Genomic DNA, 20,485 nt, shown 5'->3' with positions numbered 1-20,485 from the left:
CACGGATTTGCTTTTCGGGAACGTTGCAGGCACTCCACAGCCGTACCCCAGAAATCATGGATGATACCGCGGCAGGGAAATTGGTGCTGGAGGGGTAGCTGTGACGATCCCTGCTGTTCTGGCCAAGAGGTGGTGAGCACCCCTGCATCTCGCAAACTATTGCGCTTTGGGCACGAGGCTTTACATCATTATCAGCCCTTTTGCACGGTCTCGTGGACAAGGTTCCTGGTCTAGCTTCTGGGGTTCACCATGGGGGTGATGGCGACAGCGCAGCTGGGTCCGTTGGTGATGAGCGCCACGGGTCAAAGCGCACTGCGACAACGAAGACGCTAAACAGCACCGCTAGGACGTGAGCGTACAGGGGCCGATTGGTTACAATAAAACCAAGGACGACTTTGGTGGTAGAGGCCGCTAGGAATTCTTGGATATTTACGGCATCGACTCGGACACTGGGGACGAGGGTTCAGATGATAGTGTCGGGCCGTAACGTTTCAAGTAAGGTATTGCACTGACAGGTCTAGATGAGGAAACACATCTTGGCAAGAATTGAGGTCAATTGAAGTTCAGTGCGGAAAAAACAAGCTTACTACGGAATTGAATACGAATAACACTCTAAACTAATTATCGCGCTGCCTTGAAATCAACACCTCCAACCCTATTGACCACTCCAGCTCGATGGTAGTAAGTACCAGATCTAACGTATGGATCCAACTTCCAGTAGTTCATCTGTAACAATTGAATCAACTCATCTCGCCTCTCATGCGCTTCCTTTCCAGCGTCTGTATCAGGATTTGTGCCAATCCAATCAACAGTCGATCGATTAAACGAGTCAATCAATTCCTGTCGCTCAATCTGTATCTTTATCTTCTTCTCCTCAGACTGCATCCTCTCGTTCTCAGATGGAACAGGCTCTACATATTTGTACTCCCAAGGATCTTCACCACCATAAGACTTCTGCAAGTTCTCTTTGGCGATGAACTTGAGAAGGCCCTTGGTACCGCTGGTGAAGTGGACCTTTGATGCGACGACAGGGTCAAGCCAGTGCTTGATGACGGTCCAGACACCTGGAAAGGATTAGCATGTAAATAGAGTTGGAGGTGGCAGAGTGTCAAACATACCCCAAAATACGAATGGCGCATTGTGGACAAGCACTACCGAGAGGGTTTCGGGGTAGCGCTTCTCAAGAATATCGACGAGGAACTTCACAACATGAAAGTCCATGTTGCGAAGACCAAAACCTGTGAGATCAAAGATCAAGCAGACCTTGTCTTGCGGCTCTCTTGCCATCACCCTCAACGTCTCGATATTGTGCAAGACGTATTCTTCCATGGACTCAGCAGATTGTTTATGAGGATCGTGAAGGCGGACTCTGATGACATAGATGGGATAGTTGTCCTTGTCGGTTCCTCTGACGTAGCTCTTGCCTGAGCGATACTGCGCCATGAATGACTCTTCATCGGTAGTGAGGGACTTCTTCAGACCGACTGCTTCGCCGCCTCCGACAATAGTCTTCTGAATCTGTCGCTCGTCGCGCCAGTTGAGAGCAGAGACAAACATGTCAACAGCCTTGTTAACATCCCAGTCGCGAGCTCGAAGAAATCGAAGAAGCGTGGTATCGGGATGATCGGCCATGATCGACTCCCAGAGATTCCGTGAGAAATGATCAGAATCCTTGTTCTTGAGGTGTTGGAGATATTCGTCTGTGTTGTCTGGGGCATCGTGGGCGATATTCTCATTTCCGCATAATCGCAGAATATGGACCCAAGCCTCTTGGAGGCTCTTCTTTTGCTCAAGGGTGAGGTTGCCCCTAGTGCCTGGCTCAGATGAAGAAGACATTGTGATATCGAGTGTGCTGACTGATGAGAATGAGTGATTTAGAAAGCAAGCAAAGAGCTCGTTCATGAAGAACTTACGATGTGATGATCTTTCCAAAACTTCAGTTTCCAAGAAGTCGTCTAGTTATCTGTCTTGCGATGAAACAAGCAAACATGAAACGAATCACGGCGTGGTTGAGATCAGCAATGTGAAGATGGACTCCCTCGGCATGGAGTGGAACTAAACTAGAGCTGCGATGATCAATTTGGGACACGTCGGAAGGTGGTCCTGAATTAGGAAACGAGCAAAAGAGCGCTATGACATTCTTAGATTGTGCCATCCATCTCGTCCTTCGGCAATGCGATGCTCGCAAGCCATGGCATCTGGGGCTAATGCACCCCGCACGAGGAAGCCCCAGACGGGAGCGAAAAGACGTCACACGCAAGCTTTACCGAATTGCGGGGTTAGAAGATGCGCTATTTGGGGCAGATTGGAGGATCAAGCTGGGAAATTGAGCATCTCGATCGAGTTTAGCTGAGGGGATCGTAGTTTGGATGCGTGGATTGGTAAACTGAGTTCCTAACTGGCGTGAATGTGGCTGCTTCTTGACAGTTGAGCTATCGCATCTATTCACCCCACGCATGCATGCACATCGCACAGACTAGATTTGGAATCGACATGTCTGAGAGTCCGCGAGTCAAGCAAACTATCGCTTCGTTAAAGTTCTGACCGACATCGACCACTTTCACTTTTTTATTAGTGCCAATTTGGGTAATTTTTTTATCAACCCTCTTCGGTCGATTTCCGTTATCTTATCGTCGTGGCTGTCGTGAGGCTTGAGAGCGCTGGCCACATTGAGAATGGCTTACCCTGAAGTCTGCAATCCGTCGCCATGCGGTACTCGGTTTCACTTGCTTCACGTCATTTGTTAGAGAGTTCCACGGCGGCAGCGCATGCCTGAGGCTGTGTTGATTATTTTTCATACTGGAAAGATTGCTGTAGTGTATAATCTAAATGGTGTATTATTCTCTTGATGTGAGCTTATTGTTAACGACACTCACCGCCAACCGTTGCATTGCGTTGCGTTGCATTGGGTTGAAGGATCTTGCAAGGTACTGTAATTGTATGTCTGAAGATTTATGAGCAAGGAGTTGTGATTTATTAGACAAGATATCCTGTGAACCCGTTTCCCATGATGAAAATGACGAACTGCAGGGTATGTTGAAAGATCCATGACCCTGACTCTACATGACAGTATTCACATAGACCTAGAAACCCCAGTAGACAGCATGATCACTTTAATAAAGCATCTGATAACTTGGAGAAATACTTCACTAAGCTTAGGATATCTTACAATAGGCCGATAGAGCTCTTTGACACTGTGTTTTATATCATGCTCTCTGAGTCTTTTTGCACATACTGAAAGTTCATTTTAAGTCGAAGCGTTAGTAAAATAGAAGTGTATTCCGTAGCTACTTACATCAAGTCAAACTTGAACTTAGATTTATACTGAGAGAGCTTCTCCCTGTCAAAAGGGCTTGGTGAATCAGGAATCATGCAGTTCAACCCAGTATACGGCTTATCCTTGCCAGCCGCATAAACTAAATCGCCGAGTCCACCAGGCTGCGAATACATGAAAACTTTAAAATAGGAGCTGACAGGCTTGATATTGAAGTGAGTTCCAGCAGGCAGCCAAGCCACTTCATCGGGGCCAATACGTGAAGAGTCAGTGTCATTTATCGTAACTTCAAGATATCCATCCGACACATAAAAGCAGTGGTCGACGCCTGGGAACCGAATTCCACTAGACAGAACCTGAGTTTCAAACTGGTTAGACCCTTCGAGCGTAGCCAGGCTGCATCTGTTTCCAGATTCGGCTCCGGTGACATATGGACGAACGACCGTTCCGCCGAGAACAGCACTTGGTCCTGTGCGGTTGCGCAGGAAGTATGGCTTTTGAGATCCAGGCAACTGGTTTTCTGAACCGCTCCAAGGCTGCGGCTCAACGAGCTTGTGGTTCGGCACAGGAATCACGTCAAACTCGGTCATGACATTTGCCACGCCAGAGTTGAGCTTTTGACCGGCGCTTTCAATGTCGGCGTCCGGCCACATCGGACCAGTGTATGACTCACCCAGACCTCGAAACATGTGCTCAAATCCAGCAGGTGTAATTATACCGAAGATCTCAGTATGGTCGCCAATGAACTGGTATGCATGGATAGCGCCCTGTGAATCATCAGCATGAATGAATGGAAGTACGACATTCACGACTTACTGGAGCAACACTGGCATAGTCTCCAGGGCTGAGGACTTTGCATTGGTCATTGAGCCAGACCTTAAGCTGGCCTTTGATGCAGAGAAAGTCATGGTGGGTATGTTTATGATAGTGAGTTGGAATAGGAGAGGGAAAGGCTAGACCACCACTGGTCAGAATGGTGAACTTCCCGGCTGTTTCTTCCCCGGTCAGAAGGAAACGAGCGACTGAAGGAGTGCCCGAGACGTAGACTTTGTCTCCGGCGAATGATTCGAAGATACAGGGATCTTTGGCAGCAGATGATTTTCCAGCTACCGATGGTGGGAATACGATGCGCTCCATGGTTATGTATTGAATGAAAGTAAAATACAAGATATAGGTTTTTCCGGTGATTTTGGACCATTCAGAACCTTTGAATCAGCTCATTCATCATCGGCTGGACCGTCGAGTATTTATCGTATATCATCACTCCCACCGTACGTGAATCTGGGGAAATCAAGCATACGAAACGTATGACAATGCATTTTAACGGTTAGGGTAGTCGGATACAGGGTTTACTTGGGTATATATGCCGAGATTAACTTTCATCATTGGTCTCGGCGCTTGCTGGAGGAGCGAAATACGACAAAACTGACATCTACAGTCTCATGATCGATGAGCTCTCTTAGAAACACGTCCAACAGCATCGCCATTAAACGGAGGTTTCGAGACCGTCTCGCTCGGCTCGGTCTTCATATCGGTCTTTCTATTTTGTGCGCGCCGAGCGAAACCAATAGTTGGCCAAGAATGTCATTTTAGGACCGTGCTCCGGGACTTATGGCCCGTTGTTGCGGGTCACGAACGCCTCCTCCTCAACGGTAGTCAGTCTCGGGAACCGGATTTGGCAATAGTCACTGTTTCAAGGCTTAACGGTCGGCGTTTGGTGCTCATAGCTGCCGCTTACTTCGTCGGATGTCGGGTAAGGGCATCATGATATATTTGAAGTATGGATATATGAAGATGAGAGTCCCGATTGCGAAAACTAAGAAAGAAAGTCAAATAGAACTACATCAGTCGCAGTTTCTTCCCATAACAATACAAGCTGATCAACCGTCTTCCGAAATGGACCAACTCTATTCACTTCCCAGCTCAATTGCTGAAAGCATTGAGCCGACCCTGAAGATTTACCTTCCGCTTCTCAACAAAAACTCAACTGCCATTAAATCAACTTTGAGAAAAAAATTCTCTTATGGCCCAAACCCTCGCAATAACCTGGATATCTATTATCCCGCTAACAATCCCACCGGGGCTGGGTGCCCTGTCTTCATTTTTACGTATGGAGGCGGCTTCACTCAAGGAGACAGAGCCTCTGAAGAACATCTACTCTATCAAAACCTCGGACACTTCTTTGCCGAGAAGTGTGGATTCGTCACTGTCATTCCGGACTATCGCCTTGTGCCAGAGGCACGATTTCCCTCGGGCGGACAAGATATCGAGATGGCTGTGAAGTGGCTTATAGAAAACAATGACAAGATTGGAGGCTCACAGCCAAGATCGTTGTTCATGATGGGCAACTCTGCCGGTGCTGTTCACCTTTGCACATTCTTGCTGCACCGTTCGTTTGCTGAGCTTCGCGGCAAGATCACAAGTAATAGCGACGCTTGCCCCTTCAGGCTTAAGGCTGCTGTCTTTTGCTCGATGCCGGCATCGTTCCGCAACCCTCGCCCTTATCGGGCTGCTGTTCTTGCAACCTATTATGGAGAAACGATCGAGCAGGATTGTCCCGTCGGGCTTATTGAGGCCTGTAATAAGAACCATGGTGTGTCAGATGTTGCACCTGGGGTCCAGTTCCTTCTACTGTATGGATCCCTTGACCCCGAAGATGAAATTCTGGGCAGCAACAAAGAGTTTATTGAGCTATGGCGATCGAGTAAGGGAACCTCGGGTGTAGAGCTTGAAGTTCAGGTTATGGAGGGTCATAACCATATCTCCCCTCCACCAGCTCTTGGTACCAATGTTTCGAGAGAAGAGGTCTGGGGCTTTAATGTAGCTGGGTTTTGGAACGCGGCAGCTCGAAGCTGAGGTGAGATCTTGATGTTTATTGATCATGGTATCGAAGGAAGAAGTAGGAGCATCGATAGGTGAGAAACTTGGATGGAGCATTGAGATAGTGAGGAGGTAGGCAGTGACTTCCATTCTGCTAAATATGTACGAGAGAAATAGATATGTACAGTTGAATTATTTCCTTGAGAAACGCTCCTCCACCACCACGCTCCACCCGACTAGGGCGTTTCGCAGTATAACCCACAATATGCTTTCACAACAGCTTACAGGGCGTTGATCAAGGCATTGAAAGCAGCCTTAGGCTGGTAGTTGCTGTCGTACAGGAGAGGGTTGTCGCCAGGTCGCCACGAGTCCTTGTCAGAGACACCCCAGACGGTGATGCCGACACACTTGGGTACGGCAAGGCAAGCGTTCATGACAGTAAGGTAGTCGTTAGCACTGGCACCGGCAATATCAAGCTCAGTGATAGCAATCTCCTTGGCGTTCGAGGCAGCAAGGGCTTTGAGAGCATTGGGGACGCCAGAAGCTGGGTTCCAGCCACTGGGAGCAGCAAGATGACCCTGAGAACCAATGCCATCGATGGGAATACCAGCAGCAATCCACTTGTTGACGTGAGCGACCATGCCGTTGGTCAGCTTAGCGTAGTTAGCATTGTCGAGGTTATAGTCGTTGATGTAGAGCTTGGCGGCGGGATCAGCGGCGCGGGCAGCGCGGAAAGCAATGCCAACAAAGTCCTCACCGAGAACTCGGCTGAAGACACTGTCGCGGAGGTTGCCGTCCTCAGCGAAGATCTCGTTGACGACATCCCACTGGAGGATCTTGCCCTTGTAGCGGGTGACCATGGTCGTAACGTGGTTCTGAATGACTGAGGTGAGGGTGGAGCGGTCGTTGATATTCTGAACCCACTGAGGCAGCTGGGAGTGCCAGAGGAGAGTGTGGCCACGGATGAGCTTGCCGTTCTGAGTGGCGAAGTCGACGACCTTGTCAGCGTTGCCGAAGCTAAAGGAGTTGCGCGAAGCTATTCATCGTCAGACCGGCATTACTTCTCTTCGATAGATGGAACCTTACGCTCAATGGCATCCCACTTCATGCTGTTCTCGCATGTCACTTGGCCAAACTGGGCCTTGACAATGTTGATGAGGGCAGTGTTGCTCAGGTGGTAGTGGTCGATCTCAGTACCAAAGTACTGCTTCCCCTTGGCCTTGAACTTGGCGTCGAGACCAGTGCCGCCACTACCACCGGTAGGCTGAGGAGTGCCACCACCCTGGGAGGTTGAAGAGGGCTGCGGTTCAGATCCTCCAGATCCGGGAATACACTGATAGTACCAGTCGTTGATCTTTTCACACTTGAGACCACTTTGGCAAGTCGTTGCACCGGTCCAACCATTGCCACCACCTGTGAGAAATTTTAACTATCGAGCATCGACTCATTGGAGCTACTGTAACGTACACTGTCCCCAGATGGGAGCCTGGGCCAGGGCGGACACGGGAGCGAGAGCGAGGAGAACCGAAAGGGTATGCATTTTGACTAATCTCAGTGAGCTGATGCTTCGAAGCAGAAGATACTGTCTGATTGTATCGAACGTAACGTCAAGGGGTTACTCCAGTCCTTATATATATCGATGATATAGTATCCTGCATGGCATATTCGCCCCCGGCTCTACAGAATCGTGAATCCTGACCAATCCGATCGACTCCATCGTGTTTTGCCGGGAAATTGGCATGCCTGGGGTTATAGAGCCTTATGTGCGGAGAACCAAGCTCCGAATGAGGCCCATTGAGGAAATGTCGGAGCATCGCCAAGTTTGTCGTCAACACCCTAAACAGAAAGCTGCAATGGTGCCCCCCGCAATTATGGGTCGTTGTTTAATTGTGCAGCGGATAATATTATTTTGAGATCGAGACCTACTACGAATTGGGGAGGGTTTCTTAATGCATGCTGATATTACGTCCCTTTCTGGGACTAGATGCCAGGCTGGGGGCTGTAACATTGGGATTGTTGTTCAGAGGTCTGCGGGGAATGGATAGTGAATTTAGCCGATCATCGAACGTCTGCCTCTATTGTTTGAAGCTTTGCTGGATTTGATTCATATTGGCAATATTATAGCATGATCCGATTAGCGAGCATGGCAAAGACACCCGATATTCCGAATCATTCAATTTGCCTATACTAGGCACAAACTAGACACGTACCAGAATACAATGATAGCCATCGAACAGATCGTTGCAGACGGTAGAGTCGATATGTTGATGACGGCTGTCTCCCTGAAAATCCACGCCTATCCAGACGAGCACCTCACATCGAGGAAAGTCAAGCTTACTTGGTTAGCTCTCCCAGTGTATAGTCGTAGAGTTGGCCAATGCAAGTCATTCTACTAGGTTGCCCATTCGCATAATTCTCAACGAATTGCCATGCCTCTTGCCGAGCCTGCTCAGAGATGGGGTTAGGTTGCATCCAACTCCAACGAAGGATGCGGAGGATGCCATTTACGAACCGATTTGGCAGAATTGGATCAGCTCATCCGGCTAATCACCGACAACCGTTAGAAATCTGACATCCACGTGGTGGCATGCTTGCTGAACTCTAGGCGCCCCTATGGATGGAAGCCGAGAGCTGGATCTTTCTATGCGCGCAACTTGGAATGCATTGGGTGTCGCAAAGGAGGGCATCCATGAAAGGCGATCTTGCCTAATATCACTCGTTCTTGGGACGAAGTTGAGTGCTCGTGGTCAGACTACCTTGTTGATGTGAAGTCACTGGACTCGAGGAGCTTGTCGGTTTCTTAGGGTTTTTAGATGATGTTCTTCGTTTTTCATAGCTTGGACTTGAAACTAATTACAACTGTGTTTGCAAAAATTTGATCAGAATAAATTGAAAAAAACAGCTGCAATTATTCTATACGGCTGCGGTTGGATAGCTCAGTGGAATAGTGTATGGTCTGATGTTGAACTGCTTACATACTCTTCTGTCTCCGCTTCAGGTGCCCACGATTGAATTTTCGCTGACTCAGACTTGTTTCAGTTCACACTGGCTCCACGACAAAGCTATAAGCATGAACCGTGTAAGACGACTGGCCAGGACCCCTTCTAATTGCTTACAGGCGTGGAACGGTAACATTAGATCTGTTACTACCGTAGCATGAGTTAATCACGGTGGTTCTGCTACATGAGTGACGGAAACAAGTTGGTATTTACTAACGAGAAACGAAAGGCTATTCTTGATACATAAGACTATCATCACTTATACTCCAACCCCGTAGAGATATCTCCCCATCTCGCTCCAGCCATATCCGCAAAGTAATTCGATTTGGGACTCCACAAACCCGTGCCGCCTTTGGGGAACACAGAGCTAGCAGTTTTGAGATAGGTCGAAGATAGGCTCATCATTGGCTTCACTGGCATACCACTTGATGAAGACAGACGTGGGACCACGACGCTGGTCTTGCTCTGTGTCATCTTGTTCAGAATGCGCACAAACAGTCTCGCGCTGACATCAGCACCAAGTGTCCACGACGCATTCTCATATCCGAACATGAAAAGCAGGTTTGGCACATCCTGGAGCATCACGGTCTTCCATGCGAACTTGTCGGCGACGTTGAAGGGGACGTCGTCAATGCTGAACTTGATACCTCCACCGAAACGAACCTTCAGGCCAGTTGCTGTGACGATAAGATCGGGATGTAATGAAGCTCCAGACTCAAGCTCAATGCTCTTCTCCGTGATAGACTTGATCTTATCCGTCACAACATTTGCTTTACCCGAGCGAATAGCCGCGAAGAAATCACCATCCTGACTGGCGCAGAATCGTTGCTCCCAGGGGTTGTATCGAGGCTTGAAGTGAGGATCCCAACTGACATCAGGAGGAAGATTCTTAATGGTGACATACTTGATGAGCTTCTTGGCCAGACCTGGGCAAGACTTGCAGAACACGTTGGTAAGATAGCTTCGGACCAGCCACAGGAGTCTGTTGAGGAACAGGGCGATGCTGGCGGGGAAAAGAGTCAAGAGAAGACGTGTGAAAAGGCTGCTTGATGGGAGAGGGAAGATGTAGCCTGGACTTCTCTGCAGCATGGTAACGCGCTTAGCTTTGTCGGACATGGATGGAAGAATTGTAACGGCGGTAGCTCCACTGCCAATGATGACGACCTCCTTGTTGGTGTAATCGTAGTCCTCGGGCCAGAATTGAGGGTGGATGACCTTGCCTTGGAACTTCTCAATTCCAGGAATCACAGTCTGCAGAGGGGTCTGGTAATCATAATAGCCAGTGCCGAGGAGTAGAAATCGACCCCGGAAGGTAACTGGCTTCTCATCACCAGGTCGCGTAACCTGAAGCTTCCATCGCCTCTCCTTAGAAGACCAGTTGGCTTCTGTAACAGAGTGTTTGTAGCAAATATGGTGGTCAATACCAGTCGATCGTGCCGACTCGATCATGTAGTCCTTGATCTTGTCACCCGGTGCGAGCGACTGGTCATGCTTCCAGGGACTCCATGGGAAGCCAAAGGTGAAGATATCAGAGTCGGATCGAATGCCAGGATACTTGAAGAGATCCCAGGTGCCGCCGATGGAGTCGCGGCCTTCGAGGATGGCGTAGGTCAAGTCAGAAGGACCTTCTGTTTGGAGACGGTAGGCGGCGTTGATGCCAGAGATACCAGCGCCGATGATGATAACATCAAAGGTATTGGGTTCTTCTACTTGTGGTGCCATGTTGATGAGTGATGTCTGAGTAGTTTGTGTTGTTGTTGATGCTGTCCACAGTGGACGTTGAAGGTCAATTTTGTACAAAGATGCTGAATAAGGGAGTCTGAATGATTGGCACTCCGTTGGATCAATAAACGTTCCGATGACAGATGAAAGATAGCAAGCCTCGGTACTTTAACAATAGCAATCAGGGTCTCGCGTCACAGCTCCTCGAATAAGTAGCTAAGTTCTGGTTAAGCTTCCGAGTCCAACAGGCGACAATATGAACCCATCCTTCCGCCCCCGCGGGGCCCGTCTCCGATAAAGACCCAAATCTTTCATGACAACTAACTAAAGTAATAACGTCATGCTTGAGCTTTGACTGGGGGCGAGCAAAGTGTTGATCGCAAGCTAAACTCTATACAGAAATTTCGCGTTGAGGGTTCTGAAGATTGTGGGGTAGCCTCGGCACGTCCCCAGTGATCGTCTTCATGGGGGGAGACGCCAAACTACCGAGAGAATCACGCGACGGACGAGACAAGACTTGTCAAATCTGCAGAGCTGATCATCTTGGCTCCGAAGAGGGGTAGATCACTGAAACAAATGACGAAATGTTTCGAGGTTCATTAGAAATTTACATGTGAAATTTGTTGAGCTATGTAGATCTTGTAGAAACTTCGATATCCTTCTGCCTACTGTACCTTAGCCTCTGACCTGCGGCCTCCGTCACGAAAAAGAGATTATGCATAGCTTCGTAGATTCAACCCCGCACGATGGTTCAAGAAACGCCTCGCATGCTCAGCTGCCTTTTCTGCCTCGGCTGTGAAGTCAATCCTGTCGCCCAGCAGAATAATGTCATGAGGGCAACCCTCCGAGATGTCCAGGTACATTGGCCAGCCATTCTTCTTGTAGCGTGCGACGAAGTTGGTGATGTCGTCGCATAGAACTTCGCCGCCTCCGGCGTTGACGTAGACTGGGAAAGGCCTCTCGATCTGGAAGGGATGGCGCAGAGGGGACAAGTATGGACTGGCTGGGTCAATTGCGCCAAAGCCAGAGACTGTCGTTGCGCCCCAGCGCGCAAAGTGCATGTTGAGATAATCCGTCTTGTAGTTGGGTGATTGAGTTGCATCTTGTTCCAAAGCGCCGGCGACATCAGTCCAAGGCGACCAAAGAGCCATTGCGCGGGGAAATGGGACCTCGTCAATTTGGCCGTACTCGTGAATGTAGCGTACCAAGGCGAGAGCTAGATTTGCGCCAGCTGAATCGCCTGAGAAGATGATTTGGTCCGCAGGAATGCCTCTTGTCTTGATGAGATGAAGATAGGCTGTAAGTGCATCCTGAAGAGGAGCGGGAAACTGCCCATTCTTGCTGCTGGACAGTCGGTAGTTGGGCGAGCAGACATGCGTAGCACCCATATGCTTAATGAGAGTCTTGGCCGTGAACCCAGTATCTTCATCACGACCATTTCCAATTACAAAACCGCCTCCATGAAAGTGCAAGACGACCGCCATGCCAGGATGGACGATGCCAGCGGGGGGTGGTCGCGCGGGTGTCCATGTCATGCCCAGCTGCGCAGGCTGAACCGTGTAATCCGAACAAATTCCTCTGTACAACTTTGGCGACCGTGGAGCGACGACTTCGAATCGGTTCTTCTCTTTGCCTTGGTCAAATCTCATTTTGTCGCCTGATTTGGTGAGAGACCAGTAGAGCAGCAAGAGCCGGACAACGCGGACACGGACAGCCTGGTTCAGCGTCCATTTTCTGTTTGGTCGGAGCCATGGGACGAGACAGAGGGAAATGTCGAATAAAAAGCGCGAAAGAAGCCATGGTGTGATAATAAATGCGTAGGTATAGCCAAATGCTGTTTTGAGTGTGCTTAATACTGCCATAATTAATGAATCGTTCGTGTAAGTTGCTGAGGCTGTTGGTGATTATTAACGTGAAGGAAAAAGCGGTAGAGCGACGCCGCGGGACCCGGGGTCTTTAAATAATTCACCTGCTTCGGTCAACAAACTTACAGCATAGTCCCGGTCTGAAAGAGAGTTCTAATTAACAGTTTACTGATCAATATCACCGTCTATTACATGCAATTAGTATTCGTGGCGTGATGCAACATCGCTTTCACTGCTTAAAATGCTGGTACGGCGCCCGAACGAGGTGTTGAGTATGACGGTCGCATTTAATTACAAGCGAGTCTATAAAAGTACAGAAAAGCTTATAAGCCTATCCCAGCAAGACAAATGATGCCAAACTCCCTATCGGCTTTCTAAATACAGTCGTCATCCATTTGCTTTGTTCTTAATTGCCTGCTGTCTTGCCAACTGTATCGCGAACCACCTCCTGCAGCCAAGTTGGCCATCCTCTAATGCCAGAAATAACATCGACAGCCTTGGGAATGATGAGTTGTCCACCACGTCGGCTCTTGATCTGAGCGACAACCTCCTTGGCGATATCATCAGCAGTCAAGAGACGAACGCCGCCACGCTCCAAGCGATCCACGAAACCCTCGACAAGAGGTGTTCGGACAAAGTTGGGATGAACCACCGTTGTCAAGACATTGGGAGCCTTGTAGAAATGCTTGAGCTCACTAGCCAGCGACTCGTGGAAAGACAGCGCGCCGGCCTTTGTAGCAGAGTAATCGGCTCCTGTGGCGAGGGCGACAAAGGACGCGATACTTGCGACTGTGATGACATGGCCCTTGTTCAACTGGATCATGCGAGGGAGGAATTGCTGAGTGGTGTACCACAAAGCCATGAGGTTGACGCCCATGATCTTGCGGAGGAATGACTCTGGCATCTTGAGGATGGGCATGGGGGAAGTGATGCCAGCGTTATTGATGAGGATTGATGGGTGACCGAGTTCTTTACGGACCGCATCGGCAGCTTCAGCGACAGACTCGGTTGTAGTAACGTCGCATCGATAAAAGTGAACGCGCGAGTTTGTTTGAAGTTGTTTTGGCAAATCTTGAACATCAAAGACAGCGACACGGATTCCCATGGCAGAAAGCTTCTCGACAATGCTCAGGCCAATACCGCTCGAGCCACCAGTGACAACAGCGATCTCATCCTTCCAAACCCAGCCTGACGCAGCTCTCATTCGCCATGAGTTATGGGCCATGGTATTGAGGAACCTGTTGATGGTTCGAACAATGCCCAGGCTGAGCCATACGTATAGAATCTTCTTGACGATCGTGAGCTCCAGGGTATGCGAAGCTTGCTCTGGGAGCTTGGCGGCGATTGAGGCGAGGGCATTGTTCACGGCGTCGGGTGCAAAAGTTGCCGCAGCGAGGAGTGAGCCGGATAGAAGTGGCGATAGGAGGAGTTTGCTCGCATTGGAGGCATACTCAATAACGGGAGAGTAGAGCATGGAAGACATGATGATTTGCACAGGGAAGAATGATTGAGTGTGGTCTGTGAGTTCTGAGCCGAATTACTCGATTGCACATGCAAGCAAGCTACCACTAAATACATCTTATACAAACTAATCAAGGTCCAACGCCTTTCTCTAGCTCCATCGCCAACTATCACGAGTTGGCAAGAAATGAAGCCGATCAAGATGCTGTTGAAGCCGAGGCTAGATCCGCTCAACCAACGACAACTCTTGCAATCGCAAGCTTAACCAGAACAAGCCACAACGACGATCTTTTCTCTTCTCTCCACTCCCTCAACGGCACTTGACCTCGTCGCGTCCCCCTGTCACCACAACGCTAACCCATGGACCTTAAACCCTGTTTCCAGCTCGTTAGTCCAGGTCTCTTGCGGGGTCTACCTCTCTGAACCGAGACACTAATACGTCCGTGCCATGAGAAGAAACACGCTGCCCGCCCTGAGTTTGCGTTGGCTATCTTCTTGTCTCCATTCTTCCCGCGGGCTCCGTAATTTCGTAATCGCAATTGTTGCTTTCCCCAGACTCTCCATCCCGTACAATCAGCTCACCCACGTTTGCGTTGACTATCAGGACGTACTTCCTATCTTAGCGAAAGATGGTATTCCCAGGTCGCTTTAGCTCAGGTTGTCTGCGGTGTCGCCAGCGGAAGGTCAAGGTGAGTAATGCAGTCGTTCTGATTGAGCGATATTTGTTTGTTCTAATCTGTTATCTTTGGGCAGTGCGACGAGGGGAAGCCGACGTGTCGACGATGCTACAACTACGGAAAGCCATGTCTTGGATATACCGACGAGTTTCATTTTAGACACTCTGCGCCAAAGGCGAAATCGCAAAGCACATCTTCCAATGCGTCGCGCGTGTCAAAAGCGCCAAGTATAGCCAGTGCCAGCACAGCGAGTCCCCCGCAAGATGAGAAACCGCCTGAAAAGGAGCCCCCGAAGCCCAAAACGCGGCCTCTGGAAGCGCCCATTCGACGGAGATCTGTAGCCATGGTTCGACATCCGACACAATCGTACGATAACATGTCGCTATGCTATTTCGTGCGTCGCTTTGTGTCGCCCGATGACGACGATGGGTTTCCCGGACACTTCAGCTTCCTACCGAGTTTGTTCGACCACTACAAGGATGGACTCGTCGAAACAGCGACATTGAGCGTTGCCCAATTGGCTGCGTACAATCATTTGGGCAACGAGGAACTTCGGACACGGTCTTTAAGAAATTATGGTCGTGTCATCAAGGGCTTGCAGCAGACTATTCAGTCTGATGACCAAGCGATGGACGATAAAGTCATCGCTACCATTCTGCTGCTGTGCACGTATAAGGTAAGTCTCACGCGGCATCAGTTACTTCACTTCTGACTCGATGATAGGACTTTAGTGGTGAAGGATTAGGTGATCCGAATGAACATGCTTCAGGGCTGTTTTACCTGCTGGAGAAACGAGGGCCAAGTCAGATTGGCACACGAAGAGGAGCCGAACTCTTCTTGCTTGCTTTGCTGCGACTGGTAAGTCACGCGACAACACAATCACATGCCATGACACTGACTCAGATGATAGCAAATCTATTCATTCCTACATGGTGACGATGCATACACCGATCCCGGCGCCATCGCCACTGTCATCGGAATCTTCGACCCTCTTCTTCGAGCACTGTCGATGATGGGACGGACCCTGTCGCTGCGCCATCGTCTGTGCCGACTCATGCAATCAGAGCCGTATCAGCCACAAGGTGCCAGTCCCTCAACAGCATCGCAGAGTAGTACTGGGTCAGAAGACGAGAGAATACTGATCCAGGAATGCTTCGACATGCTCGATGCCTTCGGCTCCTGGGACATCGAAGCAGCAGAGTACTGGCAAATGACCTTTGAGGGTCGCGGCGTTCCAACGACCCTTGGTGAGATGAGCGCTGGTAAGATGCACTACGACGCTGAGACAGCTTGCATCATTATTCTCGTCCGATCAGCTCGTCTCATCTTACTCCAGACCATGCTTCTCTACCAAACTACATTGCTACCAACGGAGGATGATGATGGATATAGTTACAATTCATGGGCAGAAACCGTTCCCTTCCTGGAATCCGATGTCCGCAAAACCGTCGATGACATGCTCGCCGCCGTGCCATACGCCCTGGGCGATATCGACCCGAGCGGCATGCCAGCAACCATGCTCCACGACGGTGCAGCGGCAATCATTATTGTTCACTCGATTAGACTTGTCACACACTGTGTTTACACCACGCCTGAACAGACTGAAAGAGCAGCTCGTATCCTTTCTAGATTGAACTCCGCTATAGGAATTAGGTCGGCTGTTGGATGGGTCCCTGGTGATACGTATGGAACACAACCCTTTCAAGCTCTTACGCCGTCTCCTATCATGATGTCACCGGGTCGCATGGATTACACCGAGGAGAACTTTAGTTCGCCTGGTGCTTTGGGGTTGCTTTCATCTTGATACCAGCATTTGTACACGATTTAGGCTGTTTTAATACGTACATGGATAGTTGTCTTTCGTTCCCGAATTGAAAACCCTCACCACAGTGTCCCAAATGACCTGATCTCCTCGTGACCCTTGTCCGACTTACTCAATCTTTAGTGACGAGCCGAAAAGCTCCATACGGTCCAGCACCATAGCATCTCTTTCCCAGAGATGGCTCAGCGCTGGGTAAATTGGTCCACCCAGAATCGTCCACCAAATCGTGTTGAAGCAGATGACCACTCGGCTGGGGGCTCTTTGTGCCGAGTACAGTTGATAGCCGGTCCAGATGGCCATCGCAAGGCAGGTACAGTATATATCCCATCGCAAGAACGAGACTACAATCTCCCTCGATTGCATCACAGAAACGGGCGGGCTAAGCAAAGCCAGAGTTGGAGGGTTCGTCAGGGATGTGAGGGCGAGAATATGACGCCCGGAAACCTTGTCTGTGAGGTCCATGGAAGAAGCGAGGATTGTCCCAAATACAGCCAAGTGTACTCCAACTGTCAGGGTTGTGATGAAGCGGTATGCACGATTCATAGCCTTCCTGCAGGCTCTCGGGTCGATATGGGCAGTATTGTTGGCCTTGCCCCGGCGAGACCAACAGACCAAGCGGGATACTCGCTGGATGGCAGTCTGGTACAACGGAAAAGGTTGCCAAAGAGCCACGGCGATAAACTTGGCTTCCCTTGAGACATCGAAGATCAGCGGCAAGCACAGACCAATGGTTGGCACAATGTAAGATATAATTGTCGATATCGGGAGGAGGCTCAGGTCGCACGGGTCGGCCAGTAGATATGCTTGTTGGGGAATCGTTGGTGAGAGGAGGAGTTGTAGAGTGAGATATATCGGAGAGATGATTGTTATTGTGACGGATTGGAAGGCGATACCGAAACTTCCGGTCCTGTATTCCAAGTCAGCATGAAGCTAGCATTCAGTCATCAGATCATTCTCTTACCAGCTCAGAATTGTTCCACGGTTGCCAAATCTCAGTCCTTCAAGAGCTATGAGATACCAAGCACCACAGAACTGCGCCGCCAAGTACACAAAAGCCAGAAGGGCCTCAAGGTCCATGCCCTTACTCTCAGGATGCTTCTTAAGCCCTTGAGCGAAGAACTCCAAGAGCAGCATCACCGGCTCGTCAACTGCCTGGTAGCCCGTGAGTTTCCGAGAGATCGAGTCTGACATGTCCAAAGGACATGATGAGCTCCCGTCGGGCGACTTTGCGTTTGTGATGCAGTCCCGAACAGCGTCCAAGAAGCCGTGGCGGTATGAAGTCCCCATGCTAGCATAGCCTCCTAAGAGGGCACAGCTTAGAATGAGGCAGATGATAGACTTGGGGGCCATTGGAAGGTTTGCTTGTGAAGATCTGATGGTGATGTTGCAGAGTCTGATAAATCTGCTCAACTCAACAAGAAGTCAACAGAACTGAGGCGTTTCAAACCTCAAACATGTTGGTCTTTTCAACCTTCATCTTTCCTCTCATCTCTGAACCGAAAAGAATTCCCGTTCATGCTTCAGCTGTAAAATGTTGGGAGATCCTCATCTAGTTTCGGTCTAGGTTGCGAAATCTCCTCAAGTTTCGACGATTGTGTTGAAAGGAAACAAAACTCCTCACACATGTGAAGGAACCTGATCGACAATAACATCATTTAGAACCATCCGCGGAGCCCTTCTCCACGTGTTGCTAATTGCGAGCCCATCTCTTTGGGCTTGATGCATCTTAGAAATTGTAAGCGAGCTGCTAACTGGATCCAGTTAGATCTGATTGGTGGCTCGCATGCTAAACCCAATCAGGTTGCTTTTGCGACATTGATCGTCGACGGTGGATTCCTATTGTAGAGTGGCATCCGCGCTAGTCGCCAGAGGCACATGAGCGCGTTAAGTTGATGGCTTCAATGAAGATAATCATGCCATGAAATTCATTAGGCTTCGGAGAGTTTCATCTGAGATTCTTACCCAACCTTTAAGTCTTAGTTTTATATGCCACGTTCATATCATCAGCTTACTATTATTAAGGTCTACCTACCCCTTGATGAGTCCGGCAGAAGCGAGATTCTGAATTACACAAGTTTTGCAGCTTATTCAACATGGCTGTTGTCTCTAAGCTACTGGGCTTTCCAAGCCTGACGTTGGCCGCTGTCATCGAGTCTTTCGTCGCAATTAAAGTGTTTCCAGATTATTACGATTCGAAGAGTCACTTGGCTGCTGTATTCACTATCTTGCTCGTCAATTATGCATTTGGAATCGTTTTCTGGGGTTTCCTATACCCAATCTTCTTCAGCCCTCTCCGACACATTCCTGGCCCAAGAGTATGCTCATCATTCTGTTCAGTCTGTTCTCGAACTCAAACTCATATGAATGCTTCAACAGGAATATCTGAGCGCCGCTCATCGATCTATCGCTGTCAAGGACAGACCATCCGGTGATCTATTCGTAGATATTGCGAATCGATATCCCGGTGAAGACCTACTTACTCTAAACTCATTCAGAACTCACATCCTTGTGACGAATCCTCAGCTTCTAGCTGACCTTCTCGTTCATAACTGTTACGACTTCACCAAACCGAAGAGAATCAGCTCCTTCCTACGACATATTCTCGGCGATGGTCTTATCATTGTTGAGGGCGAGCCTCACAAGTTTCTACGCAAGAACTCGACACCAGTATTCCACTTCCGACACATCAAGGAGCTGTACCCCATGATGTGGGAGAAGAGCCAGTCGCTGGCTCGGGCAATACAACAGGATCTGACCACGTCGAGGTCATCAGTTGTTGAGCTCAATAGTTGGGCGAGCAAGGTCACGCTCGACATCATTGGTATTGCTGGCCTGGGCCGCAGATTCGATGCAGTTGAGAAGAAGAAGGATCCTCTCGCGGACATCTACGAAGGCTTGCTCGAGCCGAGTCGAGAGAAGCTCATCTTTTCTGGGCTGGCGCTGGCCATTGGTCTGCCCATTGTTCGTCTCATTCCTTGGAAGATGAACGACGTCTTCAACTATCTGACCGGAACGTTAAATGAGCTTTGTTACCCCATGATCCAGGAGAAGAAGGCAGCCATCATCGAGAAGGGAGATGACCAGTTCGATGTCTTGTCGCTTCTCATCAAGTCGAATAACTTTTCGGATGAGTCATTGAAGGACCAGCTTCTGACCTTCCTTGCAGCAGGGTAAGTGATACGCAGCCCCCATCAAAAAGGATATGACTGAGCTTGTATAGGCATGAGACTACCTCATCTGCGATAACCTGGGCATGCTACTTACTCACCAAGCACCCAGAATACCAAGCCAAGCTCAGAGAGGAGGTCAGAAACGGATTACCAGAGGATCTAGCCGCCAACCCGACAGTCGACCTCGCTGGTATCCTCGAGCAGCTTCCCTACCTCAATGGCATCATGCACGAGACACTCCGACTCTACCCAACGGTTCCACTGACGATGCGCCAAGCCATCCGCGACACCCGCATCGGTGACCAGTTTATCCCCGAAGGCACAGATATTATGGTGTCAATCTGGTACATAAACCGATCGGAGGCTATATGGGGCCCTGACGCGACAGAGTTCAAGCCTGAGCGATGGATCACAGATGATGGAAAGCCAAATCAGAATGGCGGAGCTAGCAGCAACTACAACTTCCTCACCTTCTTGCATGGACCCAGGAGTTGCATCGGACAAGGGTTTGCGAAGGCAGAGTTGCGATGCTTGCTGGCTACTATGGTCAGGTCGTTTGAGTGGACGTTGGCTATGGATGATAAGCTTGTGATGCCAAGGGGAGTGATTACAATCAAGCCAGAAAATGGCATGTATTTAGATTTGAAGGCTCTATGAGATTCGATTAGCGAAGAT

The 20,485-nt window shown here is 49.4% G+C and overlaps 10 protein-coding genes across 10 annotated transcripts; 3 read left to right on the top strand and 7 right to left on the bottom strand.

The window, feature by feature from the left end:
* Positions 1-536: 536 nt before the first annotated feature.
* Positions 537-2,034, bottom strand: FOIG_11550 (uncharacterized protein). The gene is made up of 3 exons (XM_031212122.1): positions 1,914-2,034; positions 1,119-1,856; positions 537-1,064 (listed from the first exon to the last, which is right to left on the bottom strand). The coding sequence occupies exons 2-3, from the start codon at positions 1,834-1,836 to the stop codon at positions 622-624; spliced, it is 1,161 nt and encodes a 386-aa protein (XP_031058099.1). The 5' UTR covers positions 1,837-1,856; positions 1,914-2,034; the 3' UTR covers positions 537-621.
* A 1,257-nt stretch (positions 2,035-3,291) lies between these two features.
* On the bottom strand, positions 3,292-4,411 carry FOIG_11549 (uncharacterized protein; the record flags this gene model as incomplete). Its single annotated transcript, XM_031212121.1, has 2 exons — positions 3,292-4,041; positions 4,091-4,411. 2 exons carry the CDS (start codon positions 4,409-4,411, stop codon positions 3,292-3,294), a joined length of 1,071 nt encoding a protein of 356 aa, XP_031058098.1.
* Positions 4,412-5,170: 759 nt separating this feature from the next.
* On the top strand, positions 5,171-6,130 carry FOIG_11548 (uncharacterized protein; the record flags this gene model as incomplete). Its single annotated transcript, XM_031212120.1, has 1 exon — positions 5,171-6,130. One exon carries the CDS (start codon positions 5,171-5,173, stop codon positions 6,128-6,130), a length of 960 nt encoding a protein of 319 aa, XP_031058097.1.
* A 245-nt stretch (positions 6,131-6,375) lies between these two features.
* Positions 6,376-7,634, bottom strand: FOIG_11547 (endoglucanase type F; the record flags this gene model as incomplete). Its single annotated transcript, XM_031212119.1, has 3 exons — positions 6,376-7,130; positions 7,181-7,507; positions 7,562-7,634. The coding sequence occupies 3 exons, from the start codon at positions 7,632-7,634 to the stop codon at positions 6,376-6,378; spliced, it is 1,155 nt and encodes a 384-aa protein (XP_031058096.1).
* A 1,649-nt stretch (positions 7,635-9,283) lies between these two features.
* Positions 9,284-11,053, bottom strand: FOIG_11546 (uncharacterized protein). The gene has a single exon (XM_031212118.1). The coding sequence runs from the start codon at positions 10,813-10,815 to the stop codon at positions 9,349-9,351; it is 1,467 nt and encodes a 488-aa protein (XP_031058095.1). The 5' UTR covers positions 10,816-11,053; the 3' UTR covers positions 9,284-9,348.
* A 342-nt stretch (positions 11,054-11,395) lies between these two features.
* FOIG_11545 (uncharacterized protein) lies at positions 11,396-12,728 on the bottom strand. The gene has a single exon (XM_031212117.1). The coding sequence runs from the start codon at positions 12,675-12,677 to the stop codon at positions 11,529-11,531; it is 1,149 nt and encodes a 382-aa protein (XP_031058094.1). The 5' UTR covers positions 12,678-12,728; the 3' UTR covers positions 11,396-11,528.
* A 174-nt stretch (positions 12,729-12,902) lies between these two features.
* Positions 12,903-14,240, bottom strand: FOIG_11544 (uncharacterized protein). Its single transcript, XM_031212116.1, has one exon. It carries the CDS (start codon positions 14,161-14,163, stop codon positions 13,087-13,089), a length of 1,077 nt encoding a protein of 358 aa, XP_031058093.1. The 5' UTR covers positions 14,164-14,240; the 3' UTR covers positions 12,903-13,086.
* Positions 14,241-14,620: 380 nt separating this feature from the next.
* Positions 14,621-16,622, top strand: FOIG_11543 (uncharacterized protein; the record flags this gene model as incomplete). Its single annotated transcript, XM_031212115.1, has 4 exons — positions 14,621-14,830; positions 14,895-15,494; positions 15,542-15,676; positions 15,729-16,622. The coding sequence occupies exons 1-4, from the start codon at positions 14,771-14,773 to the stop codon at positions 16,620-16,622; spliced, it is 1,689 nt and encodes a 562-aa protein (XP_031058092.1). The 5' UTR covers positions 14,621-14,770.
* Positions 16,623-16,638: 16 nt separating this feature from the next.
* On the bottom strand, positions 16,639-17,990 carry FOIG_11542 (uncharacterized protein; the record flags this gene model as incomplete). Its single annotated transcript, XM_031212114.1, has 2 exons — positions 16,639-17,547; positions 17,602-17,990. The coding sequence occupies 2 exons, from the start codon at positions 17,988-17,990 to the stop codon at positions 16,749-16,751; spliced, it is 1,188 nt and encodes a 395-aa protein (XP_031058091.1). The 3' UTR covers positions 16,639-16,748.
* Positions 17,991-18,714: 724 nt separating this feature from the next.
* On the top strand, positions 18,715-20,467 carry FOIG_11541 (uncharacterized protein; the record flags this gene model as incomplete). The annotated part of the gene is made up of 3 exons (XM_031212113.1): positions 18,715-18,955; positions 19,017-19,810; positions 19,861-20,467. Exons 1-3 carry the CDS (start codon positions 18,734-18,736, stop codon positions 20,465-20,467), a joined length of 1,623 nt encoding a protein of 540 aa, XP_031058090.1. The 5' UTR covers positions 18,715-18,733.
* Positions 20,468-20,485: the final 18 nt, after the last annotated feature.

Source organism: Fusarium odoratissimum (assembly GCF_000260195.1).
Source record: "Fusarium odoratissimum NRRL 54006 unplaced genomic scaffold supercont1.22, whole genome shotgun sequence".
Lineage (NCBI taxonomy): Eukaryota > Fungi > Ascomycota > Sordariomycetes > Hypocreales > Nectriaceae > Fusarium > Fusarium odoratissimum.
This window is presented reverse-complemented; position numbering and strand designations above follow the sequence as displayed.